Below are 25948 nucleotides of genomic sequence, written 5' to 3'. Positions count from 1 at the left end.
AAAGTGTCCTCTGAATCTCAAAGATAACTCAACTGTGAGCCCTTAGAAAAATCAGAAGCAAGTGACATACTTTCACGATAGAGGGCAAGCATCCCCATTTCAAGGAATGAAGAAAGTGATACAGGGGTAATAGACCAATGCAAAGCAGAGTAAATATTAAATGATACAGTTCATGAGCAGCATTGGGGCATATGGTAGCACAAAGTGTGCTCTGGAGGGCTTTTGTAATACCACCAACTGTGCCTCAGTGGTGGCTGCCCCTCTCTTCCTCTGGCTCTGCCTGTGGCCTGCAGCTTTTCTCAGCAGCTTGGCCTCACTATCTCCGCATTGCTCTGTTGGGTGCTGTTTGTGTGACATAACCCTGCCATACATACTACCCACTGTCCCAGGCTTTTCTTTTCTGACATCTTGTCTTTAACTTTTGCATATTATCCATCTGTATAAAACCATCTATTCTATCTATCTATCTATCTATCTATCTATCTATCTATCTATCTATCTATCTATCTATCTATCTATCTATCTATCTATCTATCTATCTATAGCATGCCTGAATATCTGCTACAAGTCTTTGAATGTATTGGAGGCTGAAATGGGGAAAGAAACCCTGGGAATAGAGTTCCCTAAGTGGAATGTTTTCCTATTCTGGGGCTCTCTACTCAAAGGAAAAGTCTTTTTGAAAGAGTTTACTTGTTACACCTTTAGTTTATAATGGGTGTGATTTTGCTGATGACTCAGATGCCCTCAACTTTCGCAGGTAAGGTACTTGGCTTCTTCCTGGTATCAATCTCCCTGACCACTTGAGGCTTGCGTGGCAGCACCTTTAAGTGCACTCCTTTCCTGACCAAACTGCAATTGTTTTTCACATTTTGTCCACTCAGTTCCTCATTGTTCCTCAGTTCCTCACAGTCTATTTGGAAAAAGTAGGCAGAAATCTCTATGAAGCTGCTTAGGAATTTCTTGTCAGATGAAATCCAGTTCAGCAGCCTGGAGTTCAGTTTCACAAAGTTTTGAGAGGATCTCAACTTGATGATGAAATATTATTGTTTCAATATAACCCTGGACGTGTTTAATATTGTATCGTATATTCCTGTTTATGTTTGTGAGGGCACGGACCAGTAATTTTCCTTTCTCGTGATGTCCTCATTTGGTTGTTTTCAAGATTCTGCTAGTTTCATCTAAGAATTCATAAGGATTTTTTTTGATTTTTCAGATAAGCTGAGGGATTGGCAGTATTTCTTTTCTTAAATATCTTACAGCTTTTCCTTGTAGGAGACCTTCTAATTACACACACACACACACACACACACACATTTGACCTACTTTAATAAAACAAACACATGTGGAGATAATCAGACTTCCTGGTTTCAGTTTTGGTATACAATTTCTGTTGAAATTTGTTACTTAAATGTTCAAATTTGTTGGATTATAGTATCTCAAAATAATCTTTTTAAAAAATATTCATAGGAATGACACTGATCAAAACGCACTGTATTCGTTATTGAGACCATTTTGTATAAAACTTCTTAAAACAAAAAAGAAAATATCCATAAGATATGCAACAATATCCCTCTTCTCATTTACTCTATTTCTTATTTTTTTCTTTTCAATTTATCAGACATCCAGAGATTTCAATAAATTCTTTAGATAGAAGCAAGCTTTCTCTTACTTCTATCATTTATAATTTAATTTCTATTCTTATTATATGGTTCTATGTTCTTTGCTGAATTATTAATTTAAAATACCTGTAGTACAATAATCATTAATACAAATGGGCTATTTTTTATGTACATCATTGTGTTTGATTTTTCAACATCACTTTGCAAAGGTATGTTAATTCCATTTTTTTCTCTTGATTAAACGGAAGGCAACCGTGAAGCTGGAATTCAAATTAGCTCTATTTTTATATGTGAAGTCCATATGCTTTAAACATTTTGATTTTAAATGACTAATATACATTTTTTAGTTTCTTCACAAATGGCATTTTATAATAGAAGAAACATTTAGAATATAGATAATTTCAATAGAAATAGCCTGGGCTCAATGAAAATTTAATTTTTAGAATCCCTTGAAGATACTTAACAAGTTTTGCAATTGTCTACAATAGTTTGACATTTGCCCATTTGTCACTGTCTCTCCTTTTAGCTTCTTGGAGCTCATACTTTCCTCCTCTGGCTGCTTACTGTCCATCTCTTTGGGTTTCTTGTGCTTTGCCTACCTAAGTATCTGGGTTTGCTAGGTCCTTGCAAACATTCTTTTATATTACAAAAAGCCTTTTTTTTTTTTTAAACTGCCACCATCCAGCTGGCTCTCAAATACATGACTACTCAACTTCAATAATCTCAATATCTTCTGGAATTGTTAGTCAACAGCTTCCCAGAGCTTTACATATAATCATGTCCAAAGCTATCGCTTGTGTGTGTGCTTGTATATTTTAGTATATATGTATATAATTTCCCAGGAGCTGTATAAATTGCCTAGTTTATTTGGTCAGTGACTATCACTAGTATAAAGATGAAGCTGGGGAGGAGGGAAAGATGAATGAAGGGGAAAAAGGGAGAGGAAGAATGCAGTAATGAATTCACTGGATTAGGAGGGTGAGGATGAAAGAGGTGAGAGATTGTGGCATTGTATTCACAAACTGTTTTGCTGAATGGCAATCTCTTCGTACAATGATTTAAAGACGATAAGATACTTTTTAAAAGATGAAGAAGCTGAGTATTTTGTTAGTGATAAATTCGTTTTCGGTGGAAAACACATTTTCATGTGAGTTTTTCTGAAAAGCATATAGGTCAGAGGGGACTATTAATTCCAGTGCATTTGTGTCAATTCCACTTAGTGAAGGCAGAAGTGGAGCTAAACCATTCATCAGATGATGCCCAGAAGTCTGTGTTCATGTGGCTGAAATGAAGCCTTCTGAAACTGTGGCCACTTCATTTGAACAGTCATACCAATTTGGGAGATATTAAAGTCATAATACTATTGAAGCTGTACACTTAAGAGACACTTAGAATCATAAACTTTTAGTATTTAATATTGTATTATATAATATTGTCTATTTCAATTGTACAACTGCATTGTATTATTCAATTATATTAGTGGATAATATTGTATAATTCAAACTTTATGCCCCCTATTCACACAATTATCATAAGAAGAGAATCAATTGTATTTTTAATAACCCTTTTTCAATGTGGTGAGTGAAGACTGTGGTGAATCAAGTGATTTTTGCTAACTCTATCACATTACTGACAATTCTAGATTCCAGCTAAAAGGGGTGTTGTACACAAAATCATTAAGTAAAACTTCTGATTTGACTCTTACATTCCAAATTTTAAGTACAGTAGATCCTCAGTATCATGGGAATCAGAGACCACCTAAGAGCAGAAACTGTACCTGCACAGGAAGCAGAGTTCAATATACTGTATTGTGGGTGCCTGATATATTTTCGCACAAAACCACTCAATTTCTGCAAACGACATTCACCTTTCAATAAATCTGAAGTTTTTACTTCATCACTTCAATTGGCTTTGGGTATATTTCTTTTTGGGAAGTCATATTTTCATGAAATTAGGGGCAGGAAAATGCTCAACAGATCACTGATCATACATGGCACTGTCAGCTTTCTGTATCAGCCGAACTGCATACATGCAAATGTAAAATTTTCATTTTGGAAGTTTTGATTTTTATAAACTATCTATTATTATTATTATTATTATATTTTATTTCATGCCAGTTCTGGGGCTTGAGCTCAGGGCCTCATGCTCTTGCTTGGTTTTTGCACTTAACGCTGCTGCTGTTCTTCTGCTTGAGACATACATATATCCACTTCTGGCTTTTTGCTGTTAAATGGAGATAAGAGTCTCTCAGATTTGTCTGCTGGGTTGCATTTGAACTTCCATTCTCCTGAATACCTAGGATTACAGTCTTGAGCCACTGGTGCCTGGCTAAAATCTAAGTTTTAAAGCTTACGTTAAAACCTTACTCTTAACCTCCAACTTCCTCTTTATAACAAAATTCTATTGACACACTTAAAAAAAATCACAGAATAATTTTATTTATAATGGATGCTATTCTCCCAGGCTTTAAATAATCAGTTTACTCTTAGAACAGAGAATTGATTTAAATAACAAAACAAAATGGAAGAAAGGTAAAACAGTGTGCATTACATATCAACTGATATGTCATAATGATATTCAATCAGTCTGGTAGCATGGTCCATGCCCAGTGGCATTTTCAAGAAAAGTATAGTCCTTCATACTGACATTTTCTTGTAGGGCGTGTTAGGAGCGGCTCTTGAGTGCTTCAGAAGTCAGTCCAAGAAATGTTCTGAGGAGGCCAGGAAACCACTTCATATGTAATCCAGCTAAGTGGACAGTATGCCTTCAGATCCTTTGGTTTTCATAGCAATCCTTTTGGGAAGTTAATTAAGGATTGTTCCTATAAAATTTTGTTTTAAACAGGATGAATCCATGCCTATACAGTTTGTGCCAGTGTCCTTGACTTCCTTACTTCCCCTGCTCTGCTTACCAGATCATATGGTGAGGGCAGTCGTATTTTATCCATATTTTTACTGTAAACATTAAGAAAAATACCAAGGACAACTAATAGTCCAGACCATACATACCTAAGAGAAAGAAAAATAGAGAAGAACAGTTTAACAAGGTAACAATTTAGCGTTAACAATAGTTTGCTCAGTGGTCCACAATAATTCTTCAATGATAAAATTTTGCTATTAGGCTGATAATGATAGTATTAAAATAAAAATAGTATTTTTAGATTAGATAAAATGCAGTATCTTTATGTTAAGAGTACATCACTCTACATAGAGGCTGCAAATAAAGAATAGGTATTTTACAAAAAATTATACAAATGAGGTTCATATAGACATTGAAAATGATAGCATATTCAAAGTCCAGCCCTTATCATTGTCTTGACTATATTTAAAACATTGAATATAGAATTCCACCAAAGACTACTTTAGGAATTTAAATCAGCTGTCTGAATAGTTAGTTGTTCTAAATTATAAAGGATAACATGGGACACAGTCCTGAAAAAGCAGAGAAATAATCATAATCACAATAAAAGATACCTAGCATATACAGGAAAAAAGTATAGACAAAAATGATCTGTGACACATTCACAGAAATTTATTTTGTTAGCCTTTGAAATTATGTTATTAAGTATTGAGATGTCAAAATTAAACATTGTTCTCAACTAAATGGTTCATTAGGATACAACTTACAGAAAACTTCTCCACTTTAAATCCTTTACGAAAAGAAAAAGTAAACAGTTTTCAAAACTCTGGCTGCAAACATGTAATTTATTCATTTACACTGAAATACCTTTAATCCAGTAAAGTTAGAATGTACATACCACTGTATCAGTCACACTGGAATGTTTGTATACAGCATACATATTTAGTCACAGTGAAATGTACACAGCACTCACATTTAGTCACAATCGAACGACACAGCATTTACGTTCACTCACAACTGGATGTACACAGCACTAAAATTCAGTCACAATGAAATGTAACAACACTCACATTTAGTCACAACTGAATGTATGCCGCTCTCACATTCAGTAACAATTGCATGACACAGCACTCACATTCAGTCACACTGGAACATCGGTTATATTGGAACATACATGCCACTCATATTCAGTCATATTGGTAAGAGGCTCACATTTTCATTAGGCTCTGGTGAAGTAATTTAAATATAAAAAGTGGTAAGTTTAAAATAACAAATTAAAAAGATTTCTGAAACAGAAGAAATCAATAGTCAAGAAGTCAAAATATGAAAAGATTTTTTTATAGACTAACATAGGAAAATTACTGTAAAAATGTAAAAATTAAGTTTAAAGAAAAGAGTGAAATATACTGTAAAAGTGGAGACACTAGAATTAAAGAGTACTTACTGAAATGTGAACGGTTTAGCAAAGCATATAAATGAAAGTACTATGGTCATTGCTTTTCTTCCAGTTGTCACTGTAGGGGCAAAAATTGGTTTGGAATGTGCCTTATTACTTTGGTAATATTTTAGATATTTTTTATTCAACAGATATTTACAGCTGATTATATGACAGACTTTATGTGAGGTGACAGGTATGAGTAAAAACCCACTCACCTACCCATCCACCAACCAATCAGTCACAGATTCTGCTGTTTATGGAGTTTACAATTTTTAGGGAACAGATATTAAATAATACAGTGAAATGTTAAAATATAACTATAATAAGTACACAAAAAGAGACAACAGTACTAGGGAACTAAAATCTTCCTGCCTCCCAAGTGGTGAGATTACAGGTATGCACCACTATGCCAAGAGCACTGAATTGTTACAGTCCAGTTTACACAGTTGTATCAAGTTTTTTCCTACCCTCTCAGGTATTACGCTTGGAAGTCTGTCACATAATAGGTCTTATTTAACACTTTTGAGGATCATTATGAGAATAAAATGACTAATAGACAAAATACCCAGAGTGGCATTGTTCAGAGCTACTAGTAATAATAGCTTCTGTCTTTCTTCTATATGAAAGAAGAAAAAAAAACCCCAAACTCCAACTACACTGAGAGAATGAGGCCTGCCTCTCAATCACCGGCTCCCTTCCCACAGCTGCATACTCCTCAAAGCCGAATAAATACAACTTTCGTTCCTATAAAGTATCAGGCAAAGTTGTTGCAAAGAGCAGGTGCAGAATTATCATTAGCCAAGAGAGAAGTTTATTTGGTTATTGATGTAGAAAAGGTACAAGTGAATGGCCTAAACAAATAATTTAAAATACATTTCCATATATATTTTTTTTTTTTTGTCGGTCGTGGGGCTTGAACTCTGGGCCTGGGCGCTGTCCTTCAGCTCTTCAGCTCAAGGCGAGCGCTCTACCACTTGAGCTACAGCGCCACTTCCAGTTTTCTGGTGGTTTGTTGGAGATAGGAGTCTCACAGTCTCTCCTGCCTGGGCTGGCTTTGAACCGCGATCCTCAGATCTCAGCCTCCTGAGTAGCTAGGATTACAGGCGTGAGCCACCCGCGCCCAGCTTACATTTCCATATTTTTTTTATAATAAATTACATGTCTATAAAGGGTAGCATTTTCTTTGAAGGTATTTTCCCATCATGGTTTGATAGCAATAATGGATATTACTAATATATTGAAAAGTTACTATATTCAGGTAGATGTATACACTTGACTTTTAAATTAAACCTCCAACACTATATAAAGTAGCTTACTAGGAGAGCAATTGCCTAGATTCCATTCTCAGCACTGAATAAAATTTAAAACTTCAGGACAGAAAAATATAAAACAGTTCTTTAGAGTTAAAACAGTAGGTGAAAGAATAAACTGGAAAAATATGACAATGTTTTTAATGAAGATTTAGTTTTGTTCTTATGTTTTGGAAAAGAGTATCTCAAAAATGTTTATTTTTAAAAATGTTAGTATTTATTTCACATCTAAGCAGCTTAAATTCTTACCTGTTACAGCAAGAAGAGCACCAAAAATTTTAATCAGTGCCAGTACAAAGGAGATTCCAAAGTACCCAGTAAGGGAAAAGAGGAAAGCATAACCATAGGTCTGGACTGGATTCTGCAATGAATCAAACAGTCCATTAGAAAAATAGAAAATAAACCTTGAGCTATTACACATAAAAGAAGGTCAAAGATTTTAATCAATTTCTTGAGCAGTAATAAGCTATTTAACAGTGCAGTGAAGCAAGGATTAAGTTTTGAGTTGATGGGAAAATGATAAAATTAAAAACACTCAACTTCTACATTACAAACTGCTTAAAAATTAACTTACAGCATATAACAAGTATAAAATCAATTTAAAAACCAATCATTTCATTTCTGAGAAAGTTTCTGATCTATAATACTGTATTACAGAAGGTATCGAATTATATCAAGAACAGTCTCTTTTGAAGCAAGAGAAATAAGAAATATTTAGAGAAAACTCTAAAATGGAAGATGTTCATTGCTAAAAAAATGTGATGAGTGTTTACCTTTGAACAGAATGCTACAGCAGGGCCTAATCCACTAGTGCAGGTCAGTCCCAATAAAATGTACACAAAACCAATTGAATATGAATACAAAACCTACAGCAGATAAAAATAAAGAGGGAAATACCATCAAGTCAGTAGCAGAGAATTGAGGGGATACATAGATAGCTACATTAATCTACTTTATTAATTTTGTAAAACAAAACTTTTTTGTTTGTGCCAGTCCTGGGATTGAACTCTCTGGGTCTGTGGGCACTGTCCCTGAGCTTTTTTTGCTCAAGGCTAGCACTCTACCACTTGAGCCACAGCTCCACTTCTGGCTTTATTGGTTAATTGAACGTAAGAATCTGGTAATCCATGATTCTTACATCCCAGCCTCTTGAGTAGCCAGGATTACAGGCATGGGCCACCAACATCAGGATAAACAAAACATTTTTTTTTTCTTTTTTGGGTCTGGTCGTGGGGCCTGAACTCTGGGCCTGGGTGCTGTCCCTCAGCTCTTCAGCTCAAGGCCAGCGCTCTACCACTTGAGTCACAGCACCACTTCTGGCTTTTTTCTTTTTGCTTATGTGGTGCTGAGGAATCGAACCCAGGGCCTCAGGCATGCAAAGCAAGTGCTCTACCACTGAGCCAACTTCCCAGCCCTAAACAAAACATTTTTAAAGTAACATCATTTCTATATGGTTGATTTTAAGTTCATAAGTATACATCTTACTAAATAACCCAACATAATTGATATGCTGAAATAGTTTTTCACTTTTGCCTGACTTAATTATTGAATTCAAGCAGATGTCAATGTTATCATAGTAAAACTGTACAAACAAATCTTGAAAGCTACTTATAAAAGATGAAGCAACCCTGAACATTGCAAAAGATATTCAAATAAAATGAAAATAAGCAGCTGCTAACTTACTGTTTTACTTATTGTTTTAATTCTCTATTTTCCTACCAACTCTTAAATTCCCTTTTATACAGGCTTCATGCACAGTATTAGTGGAATAAGAGCATGTACTGTGAGCACTGCTAGGGGTCAAGTATTGTTCTCTTGGTAATCTATGTGGACAGCCACATTCATTTCTCACCACCAACTTCTAAGAGAGGTGCTTGTGATGCACTGTTAATTACCCAGTTTTCAAATGAACAAACTAAAACTTAAGAGATTTTAAGAAAAGTTCTCTAAATGAAAGCTGTTAAGATAGGATAGGAACTGAGAGTATCATTTTAAGCACTATAGTATATTAACTTTTCAATCATCTGTACTCCCTCAATTCTCTCTGAAGCGAGCCTTACCTTATCAAGAGAGTAGTGATAATGACCAAGAAAATTCTTGATCAAAATTAGCTGTTATGTTTCTAGGATGTTACTTAGGTGCCCCCACCTTGATATGAGACAGAGTGAAGCGTATTTCTATATGGCCTTAATGCAATATGTTCTGTCTAGCAAAGTGGTTGGTTATAAAATTAATGTAAACACACTTTGTACATATGAAAGAAGCTCAGAAGATATAGTGAAAGATTATTTACAATAACAGCAAAAAGAAGCATCTAAAATAACCTCAATAAAAAACATGCTGAATTTATATAAAGAAGACTTTAAATTCTAATGGACATAAAAAAAAACTTGAATAAAAGAAAAGTCATACCTGAGTCTTGGACTGAAAGAATCAAGTGTACAGATGCCATTTTCCCTAAATTAATTTATAATTCAGTGCCACACCCATCACAATACCAATGCCATTTCTAGTTAATTTGGGGGTATGAACACCCAAGAATAACTACGGGGAGTGATATTCTGAAAAAGAAAAGGAACAATGGTGGCTAGTCCTAACAGATGCTAAATGTAGGATAAAGTTGCTGCTGCTGTATGTACAGGTAAGGAATAAATCCTGAAGAATTCAATTCTGAAATCTACATTAGAATGTGATATGATAAAGAAGGCTTTTAAAATAAGCTGGTAAAGCAGATTACTCAGTAATGTTATTGGGACAAAAATGGGTAGCCATATAGAAGAACAGATTTTTAAAAACTTTAGACTGGATTAGGATTTAATAAAAAGGAAATCATAAAACTACTAGGTAACGTAAGCAAAAACTTAAAATCTTAAGGGGTGAGAAACTCTTTCAATCATACAAACAACTGGACACCAAAAAGCAAAGATAAATTAGATCAATACACATTATAAACATCCACATGGAAAATAAAATCAAATACAAAAAAAGGGGGAAAAGTGTAGAAAAAGACTTTTTAAAAGATTATAAAAAAATCAATTAAGAAAAGAATGGATCACATACACAATAAGAATAGTAATGGTTTTAAAAATAATGTCTGAGTGCATTACTTTTATGTGAACAATGATAAACTAGTTTTAAACTATGATGCAGGTCCTTTGGTACTATATTCCATAAAATTAGGAAAAATTATCATTTTTGAGTCTGCCCTATGGAAAGAAAGAGCACTGGATCATTTACCATTTCAGAATTAGAAGCATTATGGAGTTTCATAGCCTTCTCTTGGACATTTCCAATGACTGCATCTGCACAGAGTGCCAGGGAAATAAGCATCACGCCTTCAAGGTAGAAAAGAAGCAACCACTTTATTTACCACATGTGCTAAGTTTAAAAGACAAAAGCATATCTTCAACCCATTTGCTCCATAATGCTTACACATTAGCACAAAGATGATATTAAAACAGCTGTAATAAGCACAAAGATGATGATATCAAAACAAAAAAGAATAACATGAAGAAACTGAGTTGATTGCTGCCTTGACTGTGCTTCACTATTACATTAAATAAAGTTCCACTTTAACCTTAGATTATCTGGTTGAAGGAAATATCAAACCAGCAGAGAAGACATTCTTTGAAGATCAATTGGGATAAGTGGCTAGTTGGCTAAATTAAGGAAAAAACCCCAAACAGATGGAGAGAAAAATCATATCCCTGCCCTGCATTACTAAAATGTTTAGTTTTCAAGACATAACCCAGTAGAGGCAGTCGCCACACATCTCTCTGAGTAGGGCTCCTGTGTACAACTCTATATTTTCTCTTTTATGCAAATCATATTCACAATATATACTCTCTATGCTTGCTAAGTTTTTGAAAAGTTTATTTTTTATGAGTTCTCTCTATGAGTTCTCTTAATTTTCAGCTTTTGCCCACATTTAATTTCAGTGATTTTACTGACTTGTCAAGTGGTTTCAATTAATTTAGCTGTCACAGAATCAATTCTATCCATCTAATATTCATTTTTAATAGTTTAAGTAATATTAAGTTATCACATAATTACATACTTTAAATATTATTTTGTCAGGTTAGAAGATGAAACGTCACTAGTTTTAATAAAATTATTTACAAAATTTTAGGAAAAAATTGTAATATAAACATTAAAAGTACCCCAAAACAATTTCTCCAAAAGATCATTAAAATAAAAGCAAGACTTCAATCCTTACATTTTATTCTGATTTCTGAAAACACTGCAATACCTATTTTTCTTTTGAAAAAAAAATCTCCATTTATCTTAAAAAATTTATATTAGTGTAGGATTGAGAAAACACGGTGAAATTTTGTGTGCTCTATGATGATATCTGTATATTTTATATTTTAATATTAAAATACATACTTTTCATTTTTCTCTAGAGCAATGACAATTAAATGTCAAGTTTTAAAGTTTTTTTAAATTAGAAAAATTGTTTTATTTTTAGAATGGTGAATTTTTGACTACAATTAATATGGAAAGTCTGAGAGGCTTATGCTACATGGGAGAATCACCAGTGTCATACATGTTAAAATCCTTGAACTTTTAAAACTGCCTGTAAAATCTAAGAATATAATAAATAAATTTCTTACCTGTCAGGTTGAAGTTTGGTGCAATCGTGCTGTCAGCAAGTGTAAACCAGATCAGGCCAAGGCTCATACACACTGCAGCAGACACATCTGCGATATTGTATCGCTTCCCTATAGGAAACAGGCAAGACAGCCTCAGTAGAAGTAACCACACATCCTAGTGTTAAATCTATGCACTTAACCAAGGGTAGTAGGAATTGTTCATTTCTAAAGCATAAACTGAAAAACACTCAGCTCAAGGCACAAGACAGTCAAAGAAGGGCTTCTGAAAATTATTAAGAAGTACCAATATACATTTAGTGGTTAGAAGGGAGATCTTATTTTTGTTATGAGAGTGAATCAGTCATTCATTGTTTAATGGTGAGGACACTTTAATGTCCTTGCTATATAGAACATCATAAAGTACACTTAGATAATGACAGCTGTAATCACTTGGCAATGTTCTTTCAAGACCTCCTTTGTATATGTGGTCCATTATGCATGACAGAATGTGGACAGAAACTAATGAGTATAACATATCCACAAAATTTTTTCCTTTTTTTTTTTTTTGTTGGTCGTAGGGCTTGAACTCTGGGCCTGGGCGTTATCCCTCTGCTCTTCAGCTCAAGGCGAGCGCTCTACCACTTGAGCCACAGAGCTACTTCCCACAAAAATTTTTATAGTGGTATCTCTTTAATGTACAGTAAAAGGCTATATACTTTACTGCATTAGCATTTAAAAATGATGTGTGGTGTAACTTTGCTAGGATTTATAAGGAAATTTATGTGCCAAGTCAAACTGGTAAATGTGGTTTGTAACAGGAATTTTGGGTAAATTTTTCTTCCTACGGACCCACCATTGTAAAATAATTGAAGTTGTTGATTTATACACTTTCACTTTTAAAGATGTATTTATATACCCATGTGTATATAAACTTTAATGATAGCCAGGAGCTGGTGGCTCACAACTATAATCCTAGTTACCCCTGAGGCTGAGTATCACAGTTTGGAGCAAGTCCAGACAGACAAATCTGAGACTCTTATCTCTACTTAAACAGCAAAAAGCTGGAACTAGAGGTAGGTTCAAATGGTAGAGTACCAGTCATAAATGGAAAAGCTGAGAGAGAACACAAGGACCTGAACTTCAGTTCCATTACTAGCAAAAGATATGTCCCTTCAAAAACACTTGGTTATCAAAACACAATTGTTTTTATAGCAGCTAATTTGATGTATTACTTATTCTGCTGCTTGTTGCTACAATTGGCTCCCCCTCCCTCATACTTTATAAACTATAAACTTACAAGCTAACTGAAACTTTAAGACATCAGTAAGTGGGGAGGGTTAGTACAGAAGAATAGTTCTATCTGGGCTCTAGTGACTCATCTATAATTCTAACTACCCAGGAGGCTGAGATTTGAGAACCAACATTTGAAGCTAGCCTGTACAGGAAAGTGTCTGTGAGACTCTTATCTCCAATTAATCAGCAACAAGCTGTAAGTGAGCAATAGCTCAAGTGGTAGAGAGCTAGCCTTGAGCAAAAAAGCTCAGGGACAGCACCAGGCTCTGAATCCAAGCCCTAGGACCAGATTTTAAAAAAAAATTAGTTCTGCTTAACTGAAGCTTTATTTCAATTCCAGAACTGCCCACTCTACAAGGGAGATAGATTATATTCTAATGCTCTGAAACATTACAAGAATAAAAGTATTGAGAAAAAGGAATTTTCCATGTACTTTTGATTGAAGATTTCAATGTATATTCAATATATGAATATAGTACTGCCAGAACTGTGTTAAGATAATAAAACAGTTAATCTTTTCTTTTCCCCAAGTCCAAATTATTGGTCCCAGATACTTACATCAAAGCAATGTCAATGTTTTTAGAATACATTTTTTTGTGAGATAGCACTTAGAATTGTTGCATTATGTACAGTGCTCATGAAAATTAAAAAAATGGATGTTTACTTTTTCCTAATGCCAGATGCCAAACTGTATCCTATTTGTTTCAAATAGTATGAAAATATATCATTACTATACCTTGGATAAAAACTCCGCCTATCATAACAGGAATCAATTTGCAGCACTTGAAGATGACTTGGGTAGGGTAATTCAGGTAGCCCAAGGAAGTGTTTGATAACCCCATAGTACCCACAGTTAGAAAAGCTATTATCATGTAGGTTTTTCCTGGTATTCTGTAAAAGACAATTTTTAAAATCTTCATTTTTGAGACCCAATTCATACTAACTTAAGATAATGTGTTTACAATGTCTAACTGCTTTTCTAAGTTCTGGTCAATATTTGTGGAAGTATCAGAAAAAAACATTAAAGTGGTAACACTATATGTATAAAAGAATGTAGATAAAATAATTTACCTTTATTAATCAATCCTAAATAAGGATTCTCAACTATGTGAAAAAGTAATATATTAAGAAAGCTACTCCTTGCCCATGTAATTGTAACTCCTCTGTACGGTATTCTCACAATAAAAAAGAAAAGAAAAAAGAAAAAAAAAGAAAGCTACTCAAATGCTTGCTGAAGGTATAATGGTAATGATTTTTTAAAAATATTTTTTATTGTAAAGATATTGTACAGAGGGGTTACAGTTATATGAGTAATGATGCCCAGTTCTAATAAAAGATGAAAACTATCTTGATTTGATTAAAAAAAGATAATTTAAAAATATTGTCCTCTATAATAGTAAAAGGCACTTTATAACTTTATGAACTAAAACATTTATTGTTAGATTTTTCCTCCTGTGCCATCTTCATTCACAGATACAATATATTTTAATAGTATAAATCCTCCAACAATCTCTTACCTACTATTTTAAACTTTTTAACTTCTAAATTGTTGTTCTGTTTTCTATTTCCATCTAGCATTAGGAAAAATGCAGCTATCTATTTCACTAGAAAAAGCAGAGCAGAATTTCTCTAGAAAACATCTATATACTTTAATATTTTATACATTTTTTATAATAACAATTACTTTTCTGCATTCTATGAAATGATATAATAACTAACTTTAAGATGAATTATCTGGCTGTCTGCTTTTTACTTTGGTTCTATCTGGATTTCCTTTAATTAAAAAAATTAGTTCTCTTCTTCAAGTTCAAAGGGTTTTCAACTTAGTTTACAAGTATAATGGATTTCCTAAAGAAGACACTCGACATCTTTAGAATTTGGAGCCATTATTGTGGACATATGCTCACTTTGGCAAGTTAATGGTCTAATATAATTACCCTATGCACTGGAGGTTGAGCACAATGAGGCATCACTCATATAAATTGATTATGCCATACACTTAGATATAATTTACATGTGGGATTTGTAATGCAGTTTAAATGAAAATATTGAAATTTTCTACATCTTTTATATGGTCAAATATAAGCTAAAATAATGTACTAGAAAACTGCCACTAAAATGCATTCATTGTTGTTCAACTTTGAAGCCTTTTCAATTTAGGTACTAATCCAATAGTCAGAATTTACAATCCATTGGAAATACAGGGCATGCCTATGTGTTTCTATGCACACAAACATTTTTCACTTGTCCAAGGACTTGATCCTTCACTTTTCCAATCAATGGATGAGGACAGTAACATCCAGGTAATAATACAAATCCACAGTAACTTCAGATCCTCAAAGATAAACAGTAATGGCCAGGAAATTAAAATTCCAGCCAGAAAAATAATGATTAGAAAAGCAGCATAGTACAGCCTGAAACTCAGGGGACCTAAATTCAAAAGATTCCCACTGGGAGAACAATTTGCTATTATCTCAGAAAAAAAAAATAATCCCAATGCTCCTTGAGGTCTTTTGTTTTCTTATTGGTCAAATGACAAGGTTGGATTTTATCAGCTTTCATCTAGGATTCTCATTATTTTCTATTTTATTACGTCAATGGTCTACTTTGGGAATGGTGGAAAAATCACAATTAAAAAAGCCTTTCAAAACCAATTTGACAGGTCTCCTTTATTAAACACATATTATAACCATTTACTTATTAGTAAATAGTTATAAGATATTTTTGGGTGAAAAGCAGGAACGAATGTATTTGGGATATTATAGTTTACAATGTGCTTTTGCACATATGACCATATTTGAATCTCTAAAGTGAAGAAACCTTCATAAGGTCCTGACAGTAGTAGTGCCACAACACAAACTCATGCTTTCTAACTCCAAATCCTGTTCACATACCTTAAGGAGACAAAAAAAACAAACCAAAACTAAACACAGAGTTTAGCTAAGTTACAGGACAAATAGGCAGTAGTACATAAATAGATTCAGAAAAGGCTATATATTAAAAGTAAAGAAATATGAGTCTGGCTGGGTATCTCTTCATTGTGACATACTTTTTTTTTCTTTCTTTTTTTTTTTTTTTTGGGTCCAGTCGTGGGGCCTGAACTTTGGGCTTGGGTGCTGTCCCTCAGCTCTTCAGCTCAAGGCTAACGCTCTTTCACTTGAGCCACAGAGCCACTTCTGGCTTTTTTCTTTTTGCTTATGTGGTGCTGAGGAATTGAACCCAGGGCCTCAGCCATGCAAGGCAAGTGCTCTACCACTGAGCCACCTTCCCAGCCCATTGTGACATACTTTTAAGGACTTAAAAAGATTAATGTGCCCTGCACAGAAAAAGTTTTAAATCATAATTATATTTATTTTTAGTTTATAAATTCTTCCAAATCATTTTACTTAAATCTTCAAATACCTTAAGGTCATTTGGCTTAAAGGTGGGATATGCCGTTCAGTATCTCATCTGAGTAGCTGATAGGCAGGTCTTTCTTAAATTTAACATGTGAGATATCATTATGTAACAAAGACAACATTAATGTCTTTCAACTTAGCCACAATTAAGAGGTCTTGCAGTTTGACACTGGTAGTGAAATCATCAGACTTCCTTACACACTACTTTTGACAAATATATTTTGTTTCTTTCTCTACTGTTATCATGGCTATACGTTATACACTCACAACATGAAAATAATGATGACTTTCTCAGATTCAAATCTTTTTGCTAAAACTGTATAAAAATCTGTTGGCAATAAAGAGAGTTTGGGAAGCAAATCTATATCCATGAAAACTTATATTAAGAATTAAAATTGTACTTTTACTTCTAGACACATTTCAAAACAATTTTATACAGAATAAAAACCTATCAAAATTTTTTATTTTCACTGATGGATTTAAATACTTATAAAAAGAAAATGTATTATCAGTATTAGTCTTTATTATTTTTTAACTGTCAAATAAATACATAAAACATAGACACATTATGTTATGATATGAGAAGACGGTATGTCTTATATTTACTCAAAGCATTTACTGTGCAAATTACAACCACCTTCTGTGATACACCAGTCTTTTTGTTTTTATGACATTAAATATATGAAAATATTTTCATATAGATGGTTTAAAATTTCAATGCTAGTGTCAGCCAATGAGCAATTTTGGTCTTAATGGAAAGAAATGCAAGGTGTTTCTCTAATGTTTAAAAATGCAAATTTCCATACTGGAAGCATGGCTCCAGGCTAGAGGGCTAGCTAAGAAAGTAAGCCAAGCAATCAAGCTAGGTGAGCCAGCAAGAGTCCCTAAGTTCAAACATTAGGAGCAGGAAAAAGCAAGAAAAAAGAATGCAAATTTCAGCTACTGGATATACCATGACAATGTCAGCTGGATATATTCTACAAAACATTGACTTCACACTGCTATCAGTAAAATTTAAAGAAATATATTGTGTATCTGAAAGTTTGAGGAAATACATTGTGTATCTGAATACACACACACACACACACACACACACACACACACACACACACACACACACACACACACACACACACGCACACATATAGAGCAGTACTGGAGTTTGAACTTAGGGTCTTATGGTAGCTAGGCAGGTACTCTACCACTTAGCCATGTTTTAGTTATTTTCCAGATAATGTCTTGGATTTTTTGCTGGGGCCAAGTCTTGGACTATGATCTTTCCATCTATTCCTCCTGAGTAGCTAGGACTGCAGTTGAGACCCACCATGTTCAGTTTATTAGTTGAGAGCATATTTAGAGGTTCTAGCCAGGGAGTGAAGCTACTCATCTATCCTTGACTAAAGAACAATCCTCTACTGCGGACAGTTGTGCTCTTCAAGCCAGCATGCAGCTTTAGGAGTGACACACATTGAATGGTAAGGGAGGATGGGGACACCTACTTAGCTAGCCAGATCAGTCAATTCAACCCTATTGATCAATGGGGTGACAGAGCTCAACCACATATCGAGCTTATTATTTGAGATGGACTCTCATGAACTTTTCTGCATTTCTGCCTCCTCAGTAGCTGGAACTACTGATAGGTACCACCACTAAGTTTTACACTTACTATAAATTAAGCCTATAATACATACATATACATGTATATCCATGTATATGTTTTGTTTTTATTACATTACACTTAAAGAGATGTCACTTTTATCAGTGCATTTAGTTCATGATTACATACGTTAATCAGAAGTGTAAATTTCATGCATACTCAACATGTTAAAAATTTCTTTTAAAGATTCAACTAATATTAGTGAATTTAACTACTAAGAAAACCAAACAAACCACATACCTTCTCCTTTTGTCCTGAATAAGCTGAAGTTCTATTAGGCCAAATATGGAGTAAAATGCAAACTGCACTAAAGTAAGGTACCAGCCAAAGGACTTAAAACCCTCCACTGAAAATATTAATTCCTGTTAAAAGACACATGAATACTGTTAATTTCATTGGAATAGTCTGACTTTCTCACAGTAATTATTATAAGTACATTTAAAAAAAAAGTTACAAACACACTAAAAAAAGGGGGATTAAAAAAATCAAATCATAATGCTCTCATAGGAAACTTGAGAGGTCAGAATCCTTTCCAAAAAAGGACACCAAATTACAGGTATTAAAACTAACATAAAAAGAATTAAAAAAATAATAATGTTAATGCTTCTTCACTAGAAAAAAAAAGACCCAAAGTAAAACTTGTTCAAAACAATGAAAAAGGTAATTGATTAAAAAGCTCTAACAAAAATTTTCTTTCACTAGGCATCTGACATCTGTTCTATTTATAAGAACGTCAGTTCATGTCACTATTGTTTTTTGAAGTTCTTAGGTCAGGTTATGTAAAATTTCTCCTCTAAAGTGGATATTTAATATGTTTAAATACAATATTAGCAAATAAGATTTACATCAACTCTTTTTTGTTGTTGTTGGTCATGGGGCTTGAACTCTGGGCCTGGCCACTCGCCCTGAGGTCTTCAGCTTTAGTTGACCAAGCAATCCACCACTTGAGCTACAGCACCACTTCCAGTTTTCTAGTGGTTAATTGGAGATAAGAGTCTCACAGACTTTCTGGCCCGGGCTGGCTTTGAACTATGATCCTCAGATCTCAGCCTCCTGAGTAGCTAGGATTACAGGCATGAGCCACCAATGCCCAGCTACATCAATTATTAATAGACCATTTCAACAAGTTATTAAGAGGTAGTCTTACAAAGTTCTCTGGCTATATTTTGATCAGATAAATATAACTTTGTATAGGTGTGCAGGGAAGTATGTAACATTTACATTACCAAGTCCCAACCATTTTCCTTGAGCTATTTTGACATGCAATTACATGTGAAAAGTTGGTAAAAATGTCAGTCTTCAGGAAGTGAAAGTGGCAGAGCTACAAACTAATTAGCCATGGCTTTCGCAGCTTAAAATAAAACTGCACACATTAAGTATAAATTAACATACTTGATTATTGATCAAACACTCTAGCTAATGAAATTTATAGGTATATTTCTAATTCATTTTCCTTTGCAATGGCTGCCTTTTGTCTCAATCTATTTGAAACAGTGCAATACAAAGGAAAAATGTGTCTCTCAACAGAAATTATAAAATCAAACAAAATGCATTGTTCAAATGTACCTGCCTGACAAAGTGAGGCATTGAGTTAACACCTTGGTGCCCCAAGAGAGAGAATAAAAACTATTTTAAATTACAGTCATCATGCAAGTTTTTGATCACCTTCTAGTGGGAGATCAGTTATAAATATATTGAATGCATGTTTTTATTTTATATTAATATTTTCATGGCATTCTTGTAAGCTAGCTAAATAATATAGTTATTTAACTTATTTACAAACAACTTATAATTCATCTCTATATGACAATGAGAAGGAACAATTTTTTTCAGGTTATTAGGCTAACTTATTAGCCTAATGAATACTAGAAATATTACCAGTTTTAATCATTTTCCCTCTCTTGAATTATAAAAGCTCCTTTATATTATATAGTTTTATAAGAAAATCTAAATTGAAAGTGGAGCTGTGGTTTAAGTGGTAGAGTACTAACCTTGAGCAAAAAAATCTCAGAGATAGCACCTATGTCCTGAATTTAAGCCTCAGGACTAGCACTCAAAAGAAAAGAAGAAAAATCTAAGTGGTAATTGGCAGGGCTGAAATTATTCATTAAGTAAGTGGTCATTGATACTGTTAGTCCTGTGTATTTCTGTTTACACAAATCTAGATCCTCACTCATCCAATCCATGTTTTTGAAGGTCAGGAATTTGCTGCTGGTCACATGTGTCCCTCAACAGAAGTATAAACACACTGTTAAAATGTCAGAAACATTTTTCAGAAATAAAAATCATACAAAATAAGCAAAGTTTACAGAGAAAACCAACAAGAATCAGAACACAACCAGATACTTATGTAAATTAAAAAAAATGATTCAATTTTAGAGGATTAGAGAGCCAGCTTTACAAAAAACATACTGATATTTTGGCACCACTGAGCTTTAAGAATCAAGAGTAAGCCATGCGATTGTTCATTTTTACTGGATTAGCTCCTAGATTCCAGTATTTGTTTTTTACAAACTTACACCTGGCAAATATTACTTAAATTTTGTTAAATGTTTACAATTTTATTTTTGTATTTTTCCCAAGATTTCTACATATCTCTTCTTACCACTTGAAACATTTGATATGAAATTTTGATCTTTTTTTTAGTAGTCTTTTTTTTTTGGGGGGGGGGGTCCGGTCCTGGGGCCTGAACTCTCGGCCTGGGCGCTGTCCCTCAGCTCTTCAGCTCAAGGCTAGCGCTCTACCACTTGAGCTACAGCACCACTTCTGGCTTTTTTCTTTTTGCTTACGTAGTGCTGAGGAATCGAACCCAGGGCCTCAGGCATGCAAGGCAAGCGCTCTACCACTGAGCCACCTTCCCAGCCCCCTTTAGTAGTCTTCTTATGAAGCTCTTTTCTATTACTCTACAAAAAAAATCTGAAAACTGAATCAACCAGTAATCCTGTAGGTAAAAGTAGGTTGGAATTAGTGAATACCTAGATTGACACTGCCATAAATCATTAATAAATAGCTACATTTTTACCTGTAAGTATCCATAGATTAGGTAAAATACAAAAACTCCAGCAACACATATGAAAAACTGAGTAAGTTTGTTAAATTTGCTGAGGTTTATGCCGAGCACTACAACATCATCAACTGACTTGATGTGTGGTGACATCGTCTGAGTCCTGGGTGGCACAGTGATAGAGATGTATTTCCTGGAGTTGTTGAACTTGAGATCCATTGTTCTTATTTTGCAACATTCAGTGCTTTCAAAGTTATCTTTCTTGCTTTCTTCTTTTTCATTCACTGGAAATTTTGTTTGCTGTGCCAAGATCTAGAGAAGGTAATCAGCAATTAAAGCAAAATGTTTAGTTCAGAATGTGTTATATGCCAAATAGTAATTCAAACTATACTTAAAATTACGTAGATGTAGACTTTCTCTGGATATTAATACATTAACTCTCACATCCCAGCTTCCAAGAAACCTACTCTAAAGACTGTATCTCCCCTGACAAAGATCACCGTATCACTCTACTGGACATGAAATCAATAGTTATTTCCACATCAAAAGACCAAAGCAAACCTAGTATTATTTATTCATCAAAGAACCAAACATGATATATTTTTGTATTTAGTGAATTTATAATTCTTTTTTTTCCTTTTCTTTTTCAGTCATGGGCTTGAATTCAGGGGCTGGGCACTGTAACTGAGCTTTTTCCACTCAAGGCTAATACTCTACCACTTTGAGCCACAGCCCCACTTCTGTTTTTCTGGTGGTTCACTGAAGAGTCTCACAGGCTTTTGTGACTGGACTGGCTTTGAACCATGATACTTAGATCTCAACCTCCTGGGTAGCTAGGATTATAGGTGTAAGCCACTACCACCATGTTCAAATTTATAATTCTTAAAACCCTCAATAGAGACATCTCTAAGCTTTGTCAACAAAGGCCTGGAACATTCATGCTCTGTTCTTGAAATGCACCATGGACTTTCTAACACCCTTGCACTTGCTCATGGTCTCTTTTCTGCTCAGGTTCAAGTATTGCGGTTCAGCTTTAATGTGCTCTGCTTTGTCCCTTTAATGTTCCTAATGCTCCCAGAAGAGAAGAAAAAGGAAAGACTCAAGTCTTATTGCTCTGCATCCTATTATCTGGTAAGTAATTTGCCCCCAGTACTCAGCAAACTTCAGTTTGTAATCACTCATCTTCTATGTAGATAGGATTTTCGAAAGAAGCTGTGGTGTTAGAAAACTTTATGGGTTAACTGAAATTTTTATAGACAACCGATTGGAAGAAAATTACAATCAGGTATTTATTCATAGTTACACAGAACAACTAAAACTTAGAGCATTTTCCCCTGCTTTTACTGTTTAAAACATTTCTCCAGAAGGTAACTTTTTTGCAAAGTCACCTTTTTCTGAGATTCTTAGAATTGAACAAAATGACAAGCACTACTGTACTGGCTCAATTCAATTACAGCTCAAATAATAAGGAAGTACTAGCATAGGGTTTCCCCTATGCTTTTGAACTCTGGCAGATCTGGCTTTACTGAAGAATCTTGGGTAAATTAATCTTTTTCAGCGTTAGGTTTTGCATATCTAAGAGGGTGGAGGGAATTAAAATATGCTGATTATAGGAGTTTTGTCAGTGTTCTTTGACATAAATATAGAACTGCCTGGCATATATACATATGTGTTAATTAACATTATTTAGCTTTCTTGAAATAGTGCTGGGGTCATCTGCTGAGCTGAAAGTCATCCATACCCTGGGAGTAGTTGGAAACAAGAACTGAGATTTATGACACAGTACTGGGATTTGAACTCTGGGCCCTACACTTCTAGGCAGGTGCTCTGCTCTAACACTTCAGTCAAGCCTCAACCCATTTTCCTTTGTTTTTTCAGGTAAGGTCTCAGTGCTTTTTGTCCTGGGCAGCTTTTTTTTTCTTCCCTGGTAGCCTCCAACAGCAATCTTTTGACCTCTAATTCTGTGGGATTAAAGCCCACATAACATATCGATCTTATTTTGGGAGGATTTCACTAACTTTTTATTCAGACTGGCTTCAAACCACCATCATCCAATATAGTTAGGATTATCGGCATGCACTCACTACCATGCCCAACTCCAAGTTTCCTTGATACTAGTACTTGTAAGCTCTACAGGCATTTCAAATTAAAATTGCCAAACTTTAATTATTCCCCTCCCAACCCCAAAATAAATCTTTTTCTACATTCCCCAAGTCATTAATGGTCACTAGTATTGATACACAAGCTAAGAGCCAGAGTTCTGTCAAGAACTTTGCTATTCCTCACATTTATATTTTGCAGATACCACTGTTGACTCTACATTCATAAGTACATGTAAAATCTGGTTTTGCTACCACTAGAAGGATTTTTCAATTCAAAGAGAATTTACTTTTTCTTTTAGAGTAAACCTAAGGAAAAAGAAGCCATTTTCTCTTGGTCAGATCACTAGATTCGCCTGTAATCTTTCTCTCTCTCTTTTTCTGTCTACCTCTTAACACTGTTCAGCATGAAAACTGACCCTGATATACCCTTAACCAAGGCACTGTAAGTTAAAAACTATTTGATATCCTGGACTTCCTTAGCATGGTACAGTTTTGCAAATATCTAAGTCATAATGTATAACTTTTTGTTTTCATGCTTGCTTCTCTGTAAGTGTAAGAATTTTTATTTTATTGTAAAGAGGTTGTACAGAGGTGTTAAAGTTGCATGAGTAAGGTGATGAGTACATTTCCTGTCGAACACTGTTAGCCACTCCTTTTTCTCCTACCATCTCTTGCCTCCCTCACTTCACCCCTCTTCCCAAGTTGTAAAGTTCATTTCTAGCATAGTGTCTTGCAAGTGTCGGTGTTTATTTTTTTTTTTGCGGGGCCTGGGAGCTGCCCCTGAGCCCCTCTGTGCTCCAGGCTAGTATTCTACCACTTGGGTCACAGTACCATCTCTGGCTTTTTTAAAGTAGTTTACTGGAGATGAATCTCACAGACTTTTCTGCCCAGGCTGGCTTTGAACTGAATCCTCAGATCTCAGCCTCTTGAGTAGCTATGATTACAGGTGTGAGTTATCAGCGCCCAGTTGTATAAGAATTTTTAAGGCAAGAGATGATAATGCCACCTCATGATGTTCTAGCACATAACAAAATGTCAGAAATCAAAGGACGCTTGAAGTCCTTTGTAAGTCCATGTAACCAAGATTAGCTTTTACCCATTAATATAAATCTCATAACACGTTTCTGCGCATTTGGGCCACAAATATACTTCCTTTTATAAACATACTGCTAAATACCTACATCTCTCCTGAATTCCCCACAAAATATCTGAAAGGTACATGCAAATGAGCTCATTTCCATTGCCCTCTGATACTCAAGAGATTGTGATCTCCAATGTCAACCATCTCCCCTTCCATTTCAAACATTAATGACAGATATTACCTATCACTTCAGAAAACTGAGACAAAGGCCTGTAGTGCAGGAGGGGGAAAAAAAACCTAATGTAATTAAAACTAATTTTCATTATAAGATGACCATCATTTTGCTTTGCTTTACAAGGTCCCATCCCTTGAAAGTAAAGAGGAAAAAAAAAAAATTCCACAGGTGTGAATCATTGCCTGAGGACCTCTTCATAGATTTGAAACAGACATTTCATTTTAGATCTTTCCAAGTACAAATCATCAGTAAACAGGAATTTAAACGCTCAAACAATTGCGCTTATTTTTGAAAGTTACTTAGCTAACATTAGGATTTATGGCTGTTAAGTAAAAATAATGCTAAAAATGGTGCCCATAGCTGTTTTCCAAGTTCCAAACTGTCTCAAGTCACTTTGGAAAAATTAATTAACATTTTGGACCTACTATAGAAACTTCTGTAGAAGAAATGCCCAATTTCTTCTTGTGGTGGTGGTGGTTATTATTATTCGGAAGCAGTGAGGTTCGAACTCAGGGGCATCATCCTTCCTAGGCAGGTGCTCTACCGCCGAAGCCATGCCTCCAGACTACCAAAATTCTATTCGCGCAACACATCGCGCCACCTGTGACTTCCAATGTTCCCATGAAAGGAAGAGGAGAGAAAGCAGGATCAAGGAGAGAATTCATCGGCGGGGACGGGCGGAGCCTGCGGAGCTCTCAGGGCCCCGAGCCAAGGCCCATGAGTGAGGACCGGGGTCACTTAACACCAGAGTACCCGGGGGATGCCCTCACTTAAACCCAGAACCCGGAAGTGGTTCTCAACTGCGGCCGCGCGGCGGCGAGCCCTGGATGCTCACCGCGCTCCCCATCCCACCCGCAAACGGCCCCCAGACTCCCCAGTAAAGGCGATCCCGTCCCCAGCCCGTCTACAGGCCGGGCCCGACCGAGGCCTGGCCGGCCCAACCGACGTCCACGGGCCGGGGGAGCGCAGGGGGCTCCTTCCGGGAAGCCGCGGCCGCGGCTGTCCGTTCATGAGCGGGGGAAGTTCCACCTGCCCTCCGGCCGCCACCCTCTGGCCCGGCGGCCCCCGCCGGAGGACGCGGGCGGCGGTCAGCGGTGTCCGCGGAGGCCGGGGTCCCGCACGCGCGCGGAGGGCGTCGGGCCACGCCCACTCACAAGCAGGTGTGCCCGTCACCCGGGGGCGTGACCCCAGCCCAGGACGCCGCCACTCATCCCGGCGGCGTGTCCCCCCCGCCCCACGCCCGTCGCCATCACCTGGGCTTCCTCCGTCTCCACTCCGCCTTCCGCACTTTCCGCAGCCTCCTGGGCCTCCGGAGAAGGTACTCGCATCCCCCGCGCCCGCCCTCCGCTTCCGCCTATGT

The 25948-nt window shown here is 35.7% G+C and overlaps 1 protein-coding gene across 6 annotated transcripts; it reads right to left on the bottom strand.

The window, feature by feature from the left end:
- Positions 1 to 4036: 4036 nt before the first annotated feature.
- On the bottom strand, positions 4037 to 25948 carry Slc35b3 (solute carrier family 35 member B3). 6 transcript variants are annotated; one of them, XM_070024601.1, is made up of 11 exons: positions 25842 to 25927; positions 25014 to 25189; positions 21307 to 21482; positions 18407 to 18528; positions 13848 to 14002; positions 11840 to 11947; positions 10464 to 10561; positions 8000 to 8092; positions 7476 to 7587; positions 5923 to 5992; positions 4037 to 4627 (listed from the first exon to the last, which is right to left on the bottom strand). In XM_070024601.1, exons 3-11 carry the CDS (start codon positions 21406 to 21408, stop codon positions 4477 to 4479), a joined length of 1011 nt encoding a protein of 336 aa, XP_069880702.1. In that variant the 5' UTR covers positions 21409 to 21482; positions 25014 to 25189; positions 25842 to 25927; the 3' UTR covers positions 4037 to 4476. The 6 variants fall into 6 exon arrangements, with proteins under 6 accessions (XP_069880702.1, XP_069880703.1, XP_069880699.1 ...); XM_070024602.1 differs by lacking the exon at positions 25842 to 25927 and adding an exon at positions 25618 to 25634; XM_070024598.1 differs by lacking the exon at positions 25014 to 25189 and having other exon boundaries at positions 21189 to 21482; positions 25842 to 25948.

The sequence above is a fragment of the Dipodomys merriami genome, unplaced genomic scaffold, assembly GCF_024711535.1.
Source record: "Dipodomys merriami isolate MVZ:Mamm:240054 unplaced genomic scaffold, mDipMer1.0.p SCAF_16, whole genome shotgun sequence".
Classification (NCBI taxonomy): domain Eukaryota; kingdom Metazoa; phylum Chordata; class Mammalia; order Rodentia; family Heteromyidae; genus Dipodomys; species Dipodomys merriami.
The sequence above is the reverse complement of the archived record's forward strand: the minus strand, read 5'-3'. Positions and strand labels throughout refer to the sequence as shown.